The sequence below is a fragment of the Triplophysa rosa genome, linkage group LG11 (genome assembly GCF_024868665.1).
Source record: "Triplophysa rosa linkage group LG11, Trosa_1v2, whole genome shotgun sequence".
Lineage (NCBI taxonomy): Eukaryota > Metazoa > Chordata > Actinopteri > Cypriniformes > Nemacheilidae > Triplophysa > Triplophysa rosa.
In genome coordinates, this window is record NC_079900.1 from 3,449,774 (window position 1) to 3,468,003 (window position 18,230).

The 18,230-nt window shown below is 38.4% G+C and overlaps 2 protein-coding genes across 3 annotated transcripts; one reads left to right on the top strand and one right to left on the bottom strand.

Annotated features, from left to right (window-relative positions):
* The first annotated feature begins 3,598 nt into the window (after positions 1–3,598).
* Positions 3,599–5,660, top strand: gadd45gip1 (growth arrest and DNA-damage-inducible, gamma interacting protein 1). Its single transcript, XM_057346665.1, has 2 exons — positions 3,599–3,991; positions 5,368–5,660. The coding sequence occupies exons 1-2, from the start codon at positions 3,609–3,611 to the stop codon at positions 5,657–5,659; spliced, it is 675 nt and encodes a 224-aa protein (XP_057202648.1). The 5' UTR covers positions 3,599–3,608; the 3' UTR covers position 5,660.
* Positions 5,661–6,407: 747 nt separating this feature from the next.
* zgc:158403 (tetratricopeptide repeat protein 39A) lies at positions 6,408–17,998 on the bottom strand. Of its 2 annotated transcripts, none has more exons than XM_057346663.1 (18): positions 17,785–17,998; positions 16,855–16,953; positions 15,187–15,318; positions 13,891–13,949; positions 13,347–13,414; positions 12,880–12,944; positions 11,163–11,262; positions 11,009–11,074; positions 10,818–10,929; positions 10,575–10,642; positions 8,960–9,019; positions 8,597–8,758; positions 8,172–8,263; positions 7,917–8,037; positions 6,991–7,102; positions 6,798–6,912; positions 6,592–6,708; positions 6,408–6,521 (listed from the first exon to the last, which is right to left on the bottom strand). In XM_057346663.1, exons 1-18 carry the CDS (start codon positions 17,817–17,819, stop codon positions 6,410–6,412), a joined length of 1,695 nt encoding a protein of 564 aa, XP_057202646.1. In that variant the 5' UTR covers positions 17,820–17,998; the 3' UTR covers positions 6,408–6,409. The 2 variants fall into 2 exon arrangements, with proteins under 2 accessions (XP_057202646.1, XP_057202647.1); XM_057346664.1 differs by having other exon boundaries at positions 10,821–10,929; positions 17,785–17,997.
* Positions 17,999–18,230: the final 232 nt, after the last annotated feature.

Here is an 18,230-nt window from a genome sequence, read left to right on the forward strand (position 1 = left end):
CTCGATGTGGTACATCCATTATTGAAATGCTCCCCGCTGAACGCGCCCCCCTCCCGAGGTGCTTTCACATGTATTTCTCACTTGGGTTGGTTCCAGACTGAAGTTTAGTGAAGGGGAATCATTTAAACAATGACGGGGAGACTTTTAGGGCCGTCTGCAGGATGAGAACGGCCAGCAATGTCACACTCTGCATGGGTATAAATCATGTACTTGTGTCACGTAGGGTCTGTGTGAGAGCAGCAAAACGTCCTGACGGCACAGAAATCCCACAACTCTTCTATAAATAAATTCGGGTTGTGGGCTAGTTGTTAAATATTAGTATAGATACGAGGAGGAAAAAATTGGATTGACCGCAGGTCATTCTTCATTCGTTAATCTATTTAGTATTTTGTAATAGCTTTTAGGCAAGTAATTAAAGTAAACCAATATTTACTTTTATATGAAAATTTCCTTCATCTGGATAAAAGCATTTGATAAATGTAATAAATGGACAGAAGCATCTTATGAAGCATATGTCACAGAACTGCAGGCCGTCCTACGAGGGCTGTGGCGGTAATGACTTCATGGCATCTGGAGGTTTGTCCGGCAGTTATGAAACATTGGTGACCAGTCAGTCCATAACGCAACATCTCCATGAATTTCTCATGAGTTGGTTGGCGTGTAAATATTTAATCAAAAGACCATATGGATGGCCTCACTAGAGCAAAACAAGAGAACAAACTCCATCCATCCACAGTGCCTACTGTGTTGACCTTTCATTTCACCTACTCTAGAAATCTGAACAACTGCTGGCGGGGTACATGCGCCAAACAGTCAGGTTGTCCCAAGCTCCTTGTTCAAGACATCACAGGCCATAAGCCATTTCCCATCTAATATTTTCTACAATTTCTGAAGAAAGCCAAAACACAAATCAATTTCAGTTGTGAGCTGGTTGCCAGGGTGTTGCAATGACGTTTGCTAACTTGACTACGTCCTTCAAGTGACGATTTTCAAGATCTTTCTTTCAATGCAATTTGTTTTTCATTTTACAAACTGATCTATAAACTGTGTGGGACGAGTTACTAAGTTACATGTTTGGTACGTAGCAGAGCCATTATAGTTTTCTTTTTAGTTTTAATGTAGTTTTATAACTTTTTTTAGTTTTATATATTGTAGATTTATATTTTAATTGGTATGCTTTTAGTTTTTATGTAATGTTAATTCAATTTTGTTGTGCTTTTCTCACTTTATTATTTAAATTTTGTATGTTTATTTTTCATTCTTTTGAAAATGAAATATTATTCTTTTTTTGTTAAGCTTTTGTTTATTTTAATATTTTAGTGCCTCAACCTATTTCACTTTATTTCCGAGGCAACATTTTCAAATAATGTTTGAATGATAATTCATACGATTTAGAACAGAAATGTTTTAAACATTTGTTTACTCTGAATCAAAATCATTTTAGTTTTGGTAATCTATCATAACCTTGATACTTAAAGTTACAATAACAGTAAACTCAATAAAACAACGCAAATTTAACCTAGGGAATTATTGCGCCTAAAGAAAATTAAAAGGAATTAAAAGGAATTATTTATTTGAGCAACTTTAGTGTATTCACCCTTTGCCTAGAATTTGTGAAAAAAAAAAACATTATGAGCCAACTTTTTGAGGTTTCACCCTGAAATGCTTTTTAAAAAAGTAATGAATTTCCCATTTATTCTGGGCCCGGTTTTCTTCAGTATTCAGTTTGTCCTTCTAATGAAATAAACGAATAGATTTCCTTCAGCACACACCTTCAGATTAACAGTTTTTTTTAGCTCACGAGGAACATTTTAGTGAAGTGACCCTAAACATTTATATACACATATGTTTAAGAAAGTCCCTGTCTTTGATTGCCAACAGATGTGATATTCTCAGATGGTTGTGGAAGACCATGTCTTTAAAGCGCCTCAGTTGGCATGGATCACCGGTGTCTAAATTAAGCCCTGGGTGCATGGCACGCCGCGCACCCCTCTCAAACCCTCAATCCCCCGCCATGGGAACTTTCCAGTTATAATGATGCGCTCGTCAGGCACAAAAGCTCAGACATCTGTCTCTCCGAGAGCCGCTTTCTAAAGCCGCTTGTTTGTTCCATCTTTACATTTTTGAAAAGAAATCAAAACTAAAAGAAGAGCTGCGGAAGGAGGGGAGGGATTTCTGATCACGAGGGTGGGCTGGAGACTTAAAACAAAGGACTTTTTCTTTCTCACAGTGTTCGGTGGTTAATAATCCAACCCTCCCATGCTGCGTTCCAGACATTCAAAGTGGAGTTTTCTGCTCATCTGCTCGCTGAGGCTGGCATGGAGCGTCAATGAGAACAGACGACCTCATGCAGCACTATTAGTTCAAGAAAACCTCAGGGAAAATCTAAACCCCTTTAGTACTGTTCAAACATGATAATTCATCCATTCATCAGTAAATTACGTAAGGACGGCAACAATAATATGCTCATCTCTTGGTTTACCTGATCAAAACATTCAAACATCTATCGAATCAAATGTTAAAATCAATATATTTCAACAAAATGTCATCCTATGCCTGAACATTGAGTTTAGGGCAGACATGACAATTGTACTAATGTTTATTAACCCATGTAATTAAATTTGAAATAAAAAAAAGACATTTCAAAATGAAAAATATTTTACATTTTCAAATGTAATCTCTTTGAATATTAAGCTTAATTTTACTCCTCCATTATCATTTTTACGCAAACTTTTTTTTGTACTGGCCGTATAACATTCATCTATCCATTTAAATGAAAGCAATATGTAAAAAGCTTTACATTTAATATTTTAAATAAAATAATATTCAATAATAATTTAAATTAATATTTAATATTTTCTTAGTTTATGGGCATTCAACCACTTTTCAACAGACGTTTTAATAATAACACGTGCAATAGCACAAAAACACTATAAAAAGTTATTTATCTTGTTTTAGCTCCAAAAAAGGAAACAAACAGGTTTCTACTATATTTTTATTATATCTAATACTAAAAATAACTAAATCTCACACTTGATCAAGTATGAACTAAATACACCACATTGAGTATTTGCATTATGCTCCACAACTTTCCTCTTTCTGTGCATTTAAATAAATATATAAAATAAATAACAAATATAAAACCTGTCAAGAGTGCTCAAGTCAGAGCTTGCTTTCTATTATTTACAAACAATACCAGCAGGTCCAGATCCTTTTAAGACCTTTTATTACCAACAATAGAGTTACACTGTGCTGTTAAACTACCAAAAAGACTGAATGGTCCATTGTTTGGGACTAAAGGGCATTGCAATAGGTACCCTGAGGTGATGAACAGCTAAACCACAATAATTGAGGAATAACGTGTGGAAAAGGAGAACCGTCCTCTTTAAGGCGGCAAACAGTGAAACTAATGTAACTGAAACTTGCAAATTTATTGTATAGCAATGTTTAGGTCTCTGTATATATGTAGGCTTTAAGCGAATGGCCGTATGCACGTTTCCCCCATTAATCCCAGTTCAATTACAAGCTTTTGTCAGCAGAGGGCGTGTTTTCAGCGCGAACCTCTGTGCTGACGTCAAGCGCCCACGTGACATCAGAGGTCATCCAACATGGCGGCCTCCATACTGAGCAGGAGGACAGCGGTCTTATTCGACATTACTAAATTAAACTCCCAAATAAACTTTTTGCCGGCTGTCGTCCAACAGATCGCGAATTATAACCCCAGACCGCTGTGGCTGAATATCAAGAATCCTTACATACCTGATAAAAGCAACGAGAAGACGCCCGACTGGCAGAAGACGGACAAGTATGATCGCAAACGGTTCGGCCGGTACGGACAGGCGTCCGGAGTAGACCCGGCCCAACTCTGGCCGTCTCATGCCCAACTGGAGGAGATGATCGGCGAAGAGAGAGAGTGGCACCCCCCGCTGCAGGTGATGCTGGGAAACATCGCAGCCAAAGAGAAGGAGAGGACTGCGAAACGGATGGAAAGGTACCTGGCGTTAAAAGAAAAGATCACCCTTAAATAAAACATTCGTCATCATTTAAACACATTCAAGTTGTTCCAAATCTGTATAAACGTCTTTGTTATGATGAACACAGCGATATATTTAGAAGAATGCTTTTAACCAAACAGCTCTTGGACCCCATTGATTACCATAGTAGGAACAATTACTTTATATCTTTTGTTCTGTTAAACACAAAAGAAGATATTTTGAAGAATGTAGGACAGCAAACAGTTCTGGGGCACTTTTGACTACCATTTTCCTACTATGGTAAGTTAGTTAATGGGGTCCGAGAACTGTTTGGTTACAAGCATTCGTCCAAATATCTTTTTCTGTGTTCAACCAAACAAATAAATGTATACAGGTTTGGAACAACTAGAGAGTGAGTAATGATCACAGAATTTTCATTTTTGGGTGAGCTGGCCCTTTAAGTCTCTCCAGTAACGAATGACCGATCATACGGAAAATAATCATGTTTTTACTACAATACTAGTATAGAAGTTTAACTATGGTATTTGTAGTTATAATTGACAATCAACCTGCCAAAAACATGTTCACTTTTACTATAGTAAAGCAATGGTTAATTTTCGTGAAGTTTAATGAACTGAACTGTCGACCATACTAAAATGAAACTGTTATCATTTGCTCACCTTCGCGTCTACGTCCACTGTCCGAGTTGCTGGTTTACAGGGCAGAATTCATCGTGCGTTAAAAGTAATCCTGCCCATAATTCAGTCTCTTTAAGACATTATTTGCAGAAATACACCTCGACAGGTGCCTGTAGCGTCTTGGCATATTCAAACCCTGCAGGTAACGCGACACCACGCGCCATTGGTCCACGCGTGTCACGTGGTTAAGATAGACCGCTAATCTGTTATTTAAAGATTAAATATTTTTTTAAAGGACAATCTCACACACCTACTAAAAAAAAAAAACACTGTAAACGATCAGATAATTCAATGGTTCTTGCATTGGTTTTAATTGAAACTCTGTGAGGGTCTTCTGTTGGTGGGACGTTATCTGGCGAATGAGAACCAATGAAACGCCATTAAATCCTACTGGAGTAAAACCCATTAAAAATGTTATTATGGTTTAAGGGTGAGCAGCTGATGGCTCTGGTGTTTGTAATGGAAACCAATAGAGTTTGTATTTCCTTATTCAGATTTAGTTTGAAACCTTTGTCACCACCAAATCTCGTTTTTACTTCTGCACACTCAAACATAAAGCATCAAGATAAAAACTCATTTCAGCTTGTTCTTATTCTTTCTCTTTATCTGGTGTGGAGTTGTCTGTCTGTGTTTAATTATACATTTGCAACTTGAACATGTTTTTCAAACTTCTTTCTCACTTTTCTTTTTCCCAGAGAGAAGATAATCGCCGCCAACATGGCCAAGATGCCCAAGATGATCGCTGACTGGAAAAAGCAGAAGCAAGAAACCAAACAGAAGCAGAAAGAGGAGAAGGTTAAAAGGGAAAGACTGCTGGCCGAAGCGACCGAGCGTTTCGGACACGCCGTGGACCCCCGCAGTGCCAAGTTCAAAGAGATGGTGGCTGAAATAGAGAAAGAAGAGAAAAAGAAAAGGAAACTTCTGAAACGCAAGAAGAGAGAAGACGATGCCGGCTTGTCTCCTGCAGCGGCTGAATCCAGCCAATAATGCTCACTGTGAGAACAAGGACTGTCAATTGTACTATATTGTTATATAGTTTTCTTTACACATGTATTTGATCATCCAGTTGTTTATTTAATTGAACTTTACTGCACCAACAATAATTCTGCAGAATAAAACGTATTTATATCAAATTAATGTTCGACTTCAAATAAGTGTGTAAACAGAAAAATCATTTATAAATAAAGCATAACGCGTTTGATATCAGTTTTAAATAAAAATGGCCACAACATTTCACAAAGTGAATGTTTACGATGCACATTGCTTACATATTTTAAGTAAATGATTTAAGAAAAGAATACATCGGTGGTATTCCATTCCAAACAGCATCTTGCAATAATCAACTTTTTTTAAATCATCTTCACAATTAAGTGAAAAAGTGGTTTGATCTTATTATTAAACACTGTCAGTTTAACGGTTTTCTTTTCTCCTATTAAACCTGCACAGAATTCAAAATAGAAAAAAAAACATTATTTTTAATTCTCGCTAAAATGTACATTTTATCACACAAGACCTTACACCCCGGTTTCCGAAACATCTCGTCTTTAACTACTGCTGTTAGACTAAAATAAACGTCAATGTGGCACATCAGCTTCCTGAGGGAAACGTTTTTAGTGTTCCCTTTAAAACCACCTAATCCCTCTTGTGGAAGTGCGAGACGGGCTGTCCAGTACGCTGGGTGTAAACCAGGAAGAACACTAGATAGTCTTTGGTCTATATTGTAGGCTCCGGGATGCCTCACAACACCGTGATTTCATCCTGGTCGCTTGTATCGGCCTTCAGTTTGGTCAGGGTGGCGTGGACCCTGAACTGCGTACGAGACTCCATTGAATATTCTTTGTAGTTATTCCTGACAGGAAGAGAGAAGGTTATTACAGCTCGTATGTGTTGAACACATCTGTATGTCGGTTTTGACTCACTTTGCTTTCTGCAGCAGTTTGATGGCTTGATCTTTCCGCCCCGTGTTCACATACAGGAGGCTCATCTCCAGCAGAGCATTAGGGACCAGATAATGATCGAACTTCAGCTTCTTTTCACTGTTGAGACGCACAGAAACACCACTGATACCATCTGTTACATATGCACAATACAAATCCTTTAATGCAGAAGTGTGTGAAACACTGGCCTGCTGTAAACCTGGTCAAAGCATTCTTCTGCGGCCTGCATGTGGCCCTGGTTCTTCAGACACAGTCCTTTCAGAAGCAGGATGACACACCTGTCGTCCACCGTGAACTCGTTTTCTATACAAACAAAGGATACACTAGATATTTTATACAGAACAGGCGTTATATTCGTGTAGATGGAGTGTGCTGCATTACCTGGAGTTGCCTCTAGGGTGCGCTCCGCCTCTAACAGTGTTTCCATCATGCCCTGTGTGAGCTCAGGGCGTTTACTGATCATGGAGAAACCGTTCCACATGTACATCATTTCCTGAAATATAAAACGAAATGCAGTCAGAAATAGTTTTCAAAATGATACAGCCGCAGAAAAAAAAGAATAACTTCAAAATGATTTTCAGTTTTTCCGAATTGATTAGTAGGTAAAATGAACTACTAGCCATTTTTATCCCAAATTTCAAATAAAAATATTGTTTCTATTTGCAGACGATGAAAACTGGAGAAACAGGTCAAAATAACAGAAAAGATGCTCTGTATATATGGGTTACGACCATGAAACAAGGAGTAAATATTACTTTTATACATTTGACGTTTTTATCCAAAGCAACTCACAGTGAATTCAAGCTATACAGTTTAAGAATTAAATAAGTTCTTAAAGACAAGAAAAACAACGCTTAACAAAAATAATGACATGCAACTAACCATATCATTTGTTATAGTTAAAATGGTAAAACGAGTATGCGTTACGCTGTTCTGGTGCACATTTCTTCAAACTTAAAATTGAGTTTGAAGAAATTAGACATGTTTTGTGAAACACTTCCATTTTCAAAAAATAAATGAAAAATGAAAATGAAAATAAATAAATAAAATAAATGAATGAAAACATAATAAAAAAAAAAAGAAAAACAAATGATTATTTATGTCAAATAAATGTTAATAATTTTGCATACCATTCAGCTTATGGCCTAACAAAAAAATCAAGCATTTTTGGACAACAAATAAAATGATTCAATACTCGGCTATCAATCGCTCAAAGTTGTATTCTTACGGGACATAATTAAATAGAAAAACAAGACCATTTAATACACTTCTGTCAATTGTTTGAGGGTGTTGTGGGATATTCTTACAAGCACAGGAACTGGAAGTTTGACTGGATTACTGGCTTTATACCGCCGAGCTTTGCGGATAGCGAACTTCTCTGTGGGCGGTGATTTGCCCGCTATCTTCTGTTTGTATGTAGAAACCTGTCTGAGTGACAGATGAAGAGAGACAGGACGTGAACAGGGATGACAGCTTCCAGTCCATCAATCCATGAAGTTAACGCACCCAAAAAAAAAACAATAAAGCAGAGGCGTTGTGTGTTTAGATGCGAGAGTACTTACCTAAAGAGATTCGCCTCATTATCACCGAATGGCCGAACGTCCGTCTCGGGAAGCATGCTGAGATAAGCAGCCTTCATATACATGTACATAGCCTGAGAGAAAGAGATCAAAATAAAATAAAGATTCCTCATCCGTAATTTACCCTCATGTGGTGTAAAACATGTATATGACGCTAATGTGTTGCGAGCATTCATCTCAGGCTTTTCCCAAGGCTGACACGTTCCTGAACATTATTTACATTCAGGGTGGAGGCTGTTTTAATAGTTGTGTGTGACGTAGATATCTTGGCAACTGTACAAAACACACTTGGACCAAACCATGACATGAAAACCACAACTAGGTGTTTGCTATATGTCCAGTCCAAAAACTCCCTTCGACGTATGTGTTTGGACTGCAGGGGTTGGTCTAGAAGGGGCTTGTGTAACCTTAGACCATCGACTCTCTTGGAAGAGCAGGTCTGCGTAGAAGTAAGCCATCTTCCAGTGTCTCTTGTAGGTGAAACACCACATTAACTCCCAGTAGCACATGTGGTGGAACTGTTTCCAGGCCTGCTGGGCCTTACAGCCGTCCTCGAACAGCGCCACCGCCTGGACACACAGTGGTACAACAATGTACTAAACCATTTCATTGTGTTCACAGTCCTCTAATAAAATACTCTTCAGACACTCTTAGAATTTGAGAAAAAGTGCACATTGAACCCTTTCATTTTTTTAAAAAACAAAGAGGCAGAATGCAAAACAAAAACAGAATCACATCGTTCTGGTGAACGTTCTCCACTTGTTTCTCACCTCATCAATGTTGCCCTTGATCTCCTCGGCTCGACCTGCAAAGAAGAGGAAGATCGCCCCCTAGATAGAAATTCGGCACAAAGAATTCTTTGTTAGAGGCAGGTGGTGTTAGCTTGCAAGGTTATTTTAGTTAACTAAAATTTAAACATCGAAAGCGTTTTTGTTTATTGAAATCAAACAAAATGTTGGCCTAAAAATGATAAATGTGAAAAAAATAAACTAACAAAAAATTAAAAAGTTGCCTCAGTAATTAACTGAAATATGTTTAAAGCACTCAAATGATAAAAATAAACAAAACTAAAACTACAATTAATTTGTCTTATATAGCAACATAAAAATAAACAAATAATAAAATGACAAAAGCATATAACAAAGTTGCTAAATATTCAACTAAAATTAACATAAAAACGAAACAATTTTTAAAGCTAATTTAAAATATGAATAAAACTAAAATCAAAACTATAATAACTCTGTTAGCGGACAGGACATTTTCATTAGATTAAATTGGATTTATTTGTCGTTTCATGACGTATGCAATGAAATTCAGGTGCACTTCATGAATACTTGATCCTTGATACTTGAACGAAAAAGATCCCAAGCGTTCACAAGCTTACAACACACTGTAAAAATAATATAAAATAATAATAATATTGTAAAAACAAAGACATGATACTGCAGATGTTGCACATATATTGTATTGGTTGGAGGGGGCAGATAAAGAATAAATACTGGATCACTTCTAGAGTGATCTAGATTCTATTTTTAGTCCTTTGTTGCAGAATGCACATTTCTTAAATGCATATTCTACTAAACATTATTTCAAATAAAAGCATTTGTTGTTGAAACTTTGTATAACACTTCTTGTATTATCGCTTTATTGCTTTCCCTATTTTCGCTTTGTACAAATGTGTATGCTTAATTCTTAAACGTAAACGTGAATGCAAAAGGGCAATTCCGTGAAAATGTCAACCTCACCACGAAAAAATTAAGTTTTTACCAGCGGTTTTTACTATGGTAACAGCACAGATTTTAACATTTGGTGGTTCAAATACCTATGTGAGGTCTCTCTTCAAATTTGTAAAGCATTTGTTTTATTTTTAGTGCATGATTTTTCATAGTCAGGTAAGTGCCATTTTCAGGATTGTCACATCCATAACGCTACATATTCCTCATAAATGGACATGTAAAAATTAATATAAAGTAACTATTTTATGTTCTATAAAGAGGCATCCCTTCTCCATTCATTGGGTATTATTGCTTCAGGATTGTGCATTTTATTTTACAGAAATCCTACAAAGTTTATCGTCTCCCAAAAACCGCGTCCTTTTTTTGTCACATCCACAACGCATGTTTATTTCCCATTTTTTAAATAGAATTTTTTTTCATAGACTGACATTTTTTGATGTTTAGACTCTATCAACAAGGGTTCAGTAAAATATAAACAGATGGTTCAATATATTCGTAACAAATTCATTCTCTGAGCATTTTTATGTCACGTCCATAACGCAAAATGTCACGTCCATAACGATGGAATTGCCCAAAAGGCAAAAACTCATTTTGAACAATTTTGATTTCATGGGCACATCCTGTTCATTTAGAAAAGAGTTAGACGTACGCGTGGATAGCGCAGGCGAAACGGCTCCAGCAGTCTCTCTGCGTCTTCCACGTCTCCCTCTCCAGTACCTACAGAACACATCACAAAGGCCAAACTACAATGAAAACATGAATTGAATACAGCACACAGAAAATGAACCTTCGGTCATCTTTCCTAACCCAAATTTCGTACATGGACCACAAGACGTTTAGCAAAACGCCATGGTATAAAAGACCCCCACAGAAAAACAAAAAAGGTACATATTACCTAAAATAAAGGAGAGGAAGGTGTAGAAACAGAGCAGGAGTAGAGCACACAGCATGGAGCGCAGGCTGTGAGAGGTGGCACCCGTGTACAGCTGAGAGATGCCAAGCTCCTATAACACACAAAACGTTTATACAAATTGGCAAATGCTTTTATACAAAATCGTCAGTTGAAAATATAAAGTCAAACACCTTATCTCCGGAAAACCCCGCAAACTCAAGCAACTTGAGTATCCTCGCGGGAAACAGCGACAAAGTCTGTAGGACATTGTGAAGAACGTCAATGAATGACAGTGTAATTGGAAACATCATAAGAATGTGGATGCATTATTCTGGCGGATCGTACCAAGTTGAAAGCCCCAATTCCAAATGAGACTCCCCCCTCTAAATGCTTGTGGTTTGGTCTTTTGGAAGAGGTTTCTGATTGGACTATGGCGTTAAGCTCCCTGCGTGAGAATTATGATGTCATTAACAGCAAACAGACATGCAGAACGAGTAGGGATGTAACGATTCGCACAGTTTACTATGTGATACGATTCACGATACGATCTTTTCTTTTACTAAATGAGACAAGTTAGAAATTAACAACTGCCCTTTTATTATTCCTCAAATGCTGCACATTTCTTTGTAAAATAAAAACATATTTGATGTCAAATAAAAAAACTTAATTGCAATTTTAAGACAAATTCCAAATCAAATAAAAAATAATACAAAAGTCTTTTTAACATTAACAAACTAAGACAAAAGGCTTGTCCACACCGGGACGATAATAGCGCCTCGTGACTAAACAAAGGGCGGCAATGTGAGTGTGCAGTGCACACCGACACGCAAAACTCCAGGCGTATAAGCACCTCGTTTTTTTGTTTGACGCGCCGCCTTAAAAACTGGCCGACCAATGAGATTGGCGCTTTTGTTCATTTACATTACATTTATGCATTTGACAGACGCTTTTATCCAAAGCGACTTAAGCAGTTAGTTGCGCAGCGCCACCTTGTGTACCGGGGTTTTTCTGTTTTTCATTAAGCGCCATCTATGTAGTCTCTGGAACTTTTCGCCGCTTTCTTTGGCCAAGGCGCGCCCAAGAGGCCATATGACCGACAGGTAAAGCAACCAATCACGTTCCGTTTTGTGTCGCGTCATGTTTAGAGGCGTGGAAATGTCCCCGCAGTAACAGACCGGTGTACATTCACGAACGTGTCAAAAGTTAACAGAAACAACAATGATTATAACTTTATGCCATGAACCTCGCATACTTTGAAGAATTAAGCGATTAGTCGATCGTGATGAATTCTTATAGCGACTGTTGTAAACACGACAGCTTACTTGGATCAGACGGCTTCGTGTTGTTTCCAGGCGGACTGTTAAAGAACCCGACACGCACGTCTCCCGGAAATCCTGTGAAATTCAACCAATCAGATGACGACTTCGACAGGCTGAAGCGTTTCCAGAAACGTGTGCCTTATGCATCAGACGTTTAGCCAACGGTCACGTCTGAGGCTGAGACTACCGTCTATGTAGCTCAGTGGTAAGAGCACGGCGCTAACAACGCCAAGGTCGTGGGTTCGATCCCAGGGGATTGCACATACTTAGAAACAAATGTATAGGATAATGCAATGAAAGTCGCTGTGGATAAAAGCGTCTGCCAAATGCATAAATGTAAATGTATGTCAGGGAGTGCGCCAGTGAAAATCGTTTGGGTATGAATGACGAAAAACGCTGGCGATAAGCGCATGCGATTATCGTCCCGGTGTGTACAAGCTTTTTGTCTGTGTTTTTCCTAAACTGGATTATTTTTTAAACGTTTTAAGAAATATCAGCATATCCACGTTTACCAAGTTTGCAGTAAACACAGCGGCCCCTACTGTTCAAAACATGTATTGCGATTCATTTAACATCTCAACCGGCTTGAATCGTCACATGTTATAATCGATTTTCAACCGGCTCACGGTGAATCGTTACATCCCTACGAGTCAAACCAACGACATGGCTACATAAATGACAATCTAATATAAAATGTTTATGTTGGTTTAAGGGATGCGCATTTCTCCACGCGCCAGGCTTACTTGTATATGAGGTAACTGTTCCGAACTTTGATTCCTCCTTTTATAAAACTCACCATGTTATCATCCTGTCGACACACAAACACAACTCAAATGTGACATTTTCTTTTAAAAACATTCATGCGCAGCTACGCAACATTCGCCACACACCATAACCAAACCCACATAGCACAGGTACATCTGTAAGATGTCTGCTAAAGATCTGGAAAACATCTGCGGTGTAAAAACATCTGCTAAACATATTAGAAAGAGCTGTTGTACAATCATTCTAAATCCTACACATCTTGCAGACGTCTTCTAGAGGTCTATATGACATCTGACAGCAGACGTCTCAGAGATGTAGGGCCGATGACGTACAAATAGATGTCTGCCAGATGTACGTGTGCCAACAGGGAACACATCCAACAAAATGCACAGAAGAAACGTGAGGTTGTTTGCGTATGTGTGATCATGTTGGAGGTGTTTCAGACCTGAAGGAATGTGAGAGCGGCTCTGTGTAGCAAACACTCGGCGTAACACACCTCGGCGTGAAGCTGCTCTGTAAAACATTAAACAAAACACACACACCATTCAAAGCTTGATTCTGTACGCCTGCAAGTACTAAACACGCTCGCCGTACGGCAAAATAAACAATGCTCTGCTGTATGTGAACATTACACAATTTACTGGCTTTTGGGAGTTTTTACAGAGCCTAAAATATCGTTCTCTTTAATTTAAAATATCTGAATCTGAAGATGTATGCTTTCAAATATCATTGTAGACTATAACATAAATGTGTTTTTCTTTACTACAAAACAAAAAATAACTAACTGAATAAGTCAATCTAAAAAAAAAAGTAATTATTATCAGATATATAAGTATCTGAAACATAGCAGTTCTATTTATTTATTTATTCTTTATAAGGTCGTTTTTTTGTTATTTTATAGTTTTTGTTATTTAAAAATGCGGAGATGCACGTTAAAAAAGAATGAATCGAACTTAAATGTGACATAATTTCTTCTTTAAAAATGTCACCTTCTGCTAGATCATCATTTGCTCCCCGGCTCGACAGACCGCCAGACTTCTTACGGAACCTGAGAGAAAACAGTCAGACGCTACGGTTAAAAGATCACCATGATATTCAGACCACAACAAAATGCTAAATTTGAAATAAAGTAACTTCTACTTTTTTTATTTGTAGTAAAACCATAGTAACCACAATTTCACTATGGCCCCGCCATCAAAAATATATATAGATTACATGCATTCTTCATGGTCTACAAACATGCATTTCTCATGCTGATCCATACGTCCGTGTGTGTTTTGTCGCTGTAGCAACAGTCACAGCTGAGCTCACTTAAGTTTGCTTAAGAAACAGTGAGTCAGTTTTAGTTGACAGTGATGGAACAAACACAAATATGATGATGAAGATCTTTCACATAAACGCTGTCATCTCCACCTGTAACATCCTCCTCTGATGTACAAGTGACGTCCGTTTGTCTTAGGAGAGCCGTTCGAAAAACAAACGACAGAATCGATTATGAATTTAACTCAAATGTGAATTTCTAAATAAGTAAATCTATTTACACTTTCATACGCACTATTAATCCATTTGGTTTTTTTACAAAGCTCAAAGAGGACACTTAGTACAGCTTTATATAACACTGAAATATGAATAAACAAAAATTATGATTTTTTTCTGAATTTATGGATCATGTTTTAAATGGCTGAATTACTCTGAAACGTGACGGTGTCTACGCCAGGATCGTGTCATCAAAACTATGGTTACTATAGTTAAACCATGGTTTATTATATCAAAGGACAGCACTTACAGTTCACCCAAAAATAAAATTCTGTCATCATTTATTCACCGTTCAAAACCTGTACATGACTCTTTCTTCCGTGCAACACAAAAGAAGATATTTTGAGAAATGTCGCAGTGGTTTTGTGTCCACACGATGGAAGTCAATGGGGGTCACTGTTGTTTGGTTACCAACATTGTTCAAAATATCTTCTTTTGCTTTGCGCAGAAGAAAGTAAGTCATTTAGGTTTGGAATGACACGAGGGTGAATAAACGATGAAAGAATCTTCATTTTTGGGTGAACTGTCCCTTTAATGCAATAAACCGCAGACTGTTTAACATTAGACGTGACCAGTTGTTGGTCTTAAAGATGCAGTTAGATCTGCATGCAAACACAGGCAAATTTTTACATCTGCCGGACCGGCAGAGCTGTCATGGAAATGACTCCGTTTGATTAAATATTGAAAGGTGACAAATGAAGGCAGCTAAGAGTGCATGTTGAAGTTTGAATATAGGGACCCGTGGATACCTCTGGCACACCTCCTGAGCGCTCTTCATGGTGTTCCCAGCATGCACTATGTCATCATGCTGAAACGTCATCATGGCTTGCATCTCTAATACTGTGGCGTAGATCAGAGCGTGATACATGCTCTCCTTGGACCTGGAACACAGCACGTGATTTCAAACACACATCAACACAGGAAGTCTGTGGTTGACATCATCCTTTAAAGGCGCAGTGAGTCATTTCTGCCCCTTTCTGGGAATAAATTCTTATCTGACTAATGGCAGAGAGCTGAGTGTCTGTAAATTGTTCAAAAAATGTGCTCACTAGTGGCATAGAAATGACAAACCACTGATCAAGCCAATGCTGGTTTGTTTTGATAATGGTACATAGTCGCAATGTTGACATATTTTTTGAGAATAAACCTGTTGGCTTACTTACTAATAGCTCTGTACATTAAACAAAGATAACAAAGTGTTTGAACAAAAAATGACTTTTTATCGTCAGAAATATGGGGCATCACATAAAAAAATCATTTTTGTTGCATTCTGGGCACTAGTGACACAACTTCCCCCATGTTCCAAATGAAAATACTGTTTCTTATTCACATTTATTTGCAGAAGTTGAAACGGGACGAACTTGTAAGACTAACAAAACAACAGATGCAACTTTGTCTTGAATACCGCAAAGAAAACAAGTTCATATTCATGTTTAAACAGCACAATACTAATGTTTTTACATGTATTTCAGCTCGAAAATGAATATACTGTATGATGGCATAAACTTCTTTTTTAATCTTTGCATCCTCTCAGTCTTTTTTGCATTGCTGTTGGGTGACTTTCCGTCATTCTGGTGGTTTGTTTCCGTTTAAATTCAACAAACACTGGACTGAAAGTGACACAACACATGCATGTACAGTATATAAAACACACGTGTGACGGCACAGGAGGGAATGCATTATAAGAGAATTCTCATTTTTGGGTGAACTGTCCCTTTAAGGAATTGGATTTCTCATTCAGTTTATGATCAATCCCTCTCTGGGCTGTGTATCGTAGACTGTATTGTCAGGCTCGCGAGGATGTGAGCTTTTAAGTAAACACCTCACATCCTGGAGAAGGGAGCGTGAGTGATGTCATTCCACACCACCACAAACCACAAGAGGAAAGAATCGCGGAGGAAAGGTTATCGCGCCATTTACAATTAAAAAACGATTTCACAGCGACTAAAAATGGTGATGCATCTGATAAAGCGCCATTGCAACACGGGCTTGGATGGTGCCGTGCCTTCACTAAACACCTCACCTGCTCTTAAAACAACCCACACACTTGATGCACGAGAACAAATAGAAGAGAGAAAACCTCTACAGCACTTCGCAGTGGCGCCCCCAGGATTTTTTTATGGGGTGGCACAAAGGGGCCAGTACAAATCTTAGGGTGGCACATTTCAAAAAATATATTATGCCTGAATCTAATGGTTAAGAGTTTTGACATTGCCATTAATACTACTGGGAACATGTAAAGTTTTCACTAGTATTATGATTAACAAATATTACTACTATTAGTCTAATATAAAAATAAAATTATTTAAAAATCTCATTCTGGTTGGGGGACCGATGGGGGTACCAGTGACTTTTTGGGGGACCCCGGCCCCCCTGGGTCCCCCTTGGGGACGCCACTGAGCACTTGAACACTCTACCGTGGTCGCAGTTTGTCCAAACTCTCATTAAAGTGATTGTTGAGGAACAGGTCCAGAGCCTCCATGCAGTCTTCAAGAGAGGCCTGAAGGGACATTTGTCTGGAGATAAAACACAAATACGCAAACGATTATTGCATCGAAATACAGCTTTAGGCCTCTTTGTCTTGATTTTAAATGCTTCGTGACTTTATCTGCGCCACTCCCTGCCCTGCTTCGCTATACACTTTTAACAAAAATGTGTGTTCTTGTAAATGTTGAGTTTGTTTTTATTATTTTAATGCAATCTTATGAAGTGAATGACGGTGCCTGTGAAATACCAAGATACCACTTATGAAAGCAGTCTGTGCTGTCAACAGCGCCCTTTATAAATTATAAATGCAACCCGACCGCTGAAGATATATTTAGCAAGACTAATGAATGTCACCTACGTGAGTCTGCTTTATCAAGGCTCATTTAAAAAATATATATTCACGAAAACACCATGTTCTCAAGTCCAGAGCCACAGAGATTTTTGCTGATAAACACGCACCTGCCAGTGTGACAGTCCAAACACGCACAACTGTTATCTGTGTTACCACGCTTAAATGACTTTAAAAACTAAAGAAAATATAACAACTGCCTTAGACTGCAATGACTCAATTACAAATTGACAAATGTACTGTACTGTGTCAGCAGTCGAGGCGTTTGATGTTTGCTCAGAGCGCGCGAGCGCGCGCGCACACACACACTGCATTGTCTCTGAGAACATGACCAGACTCTATTGCAAAACAAGGAAGGAAGAGATGTAAAACTGCCAAAACTTAACACAAAAAGACTGAATCAGCCATTTAGTGACTCAAGTTTAACCCAACACTGAACTTGTCAGGTTTAAAGCGCCATTGCGTTTAATGTCAACACACACACAGAAACGAGTCAACAGCATCCACTTACTTTTCTGTAACAGGTGCATCTTTCCCACTGGACATGGCTTAATGATATTTGTCGTTTTTGGTCTTCTGGGCCCTGTGGCCATACAAACACCTGTTAAAAGTGAAGAAACTCCCGTGAGGTCGTCAGATGTCCGGTGATCTCAGTGTTTCGCATTTAAAGATGCTGCATGGAGTGTTGAAGTGAGCACAATCATCTGCTCAGGAGTGAGAAGGGCGAGTTTCTTGACTCCTCCTCACAGCAGCTGTGGTGACTTCAGTGCGCAGGGACAGAAGTTAAGAGCGCCCCCCGGTGGCGGGGTGAGTAAGTGAAAGCGCACCCGAAGAAAATCATTTTGGCCAGCAAATGATAAGCGTACAAGCAGTAGCGTTGTTAACCACCACGCAAATGCGCGAGCTTGGGGGCCCCCTAGTGGCTACAAGCGGTAAAATCATTTGACGGAGCTCAAA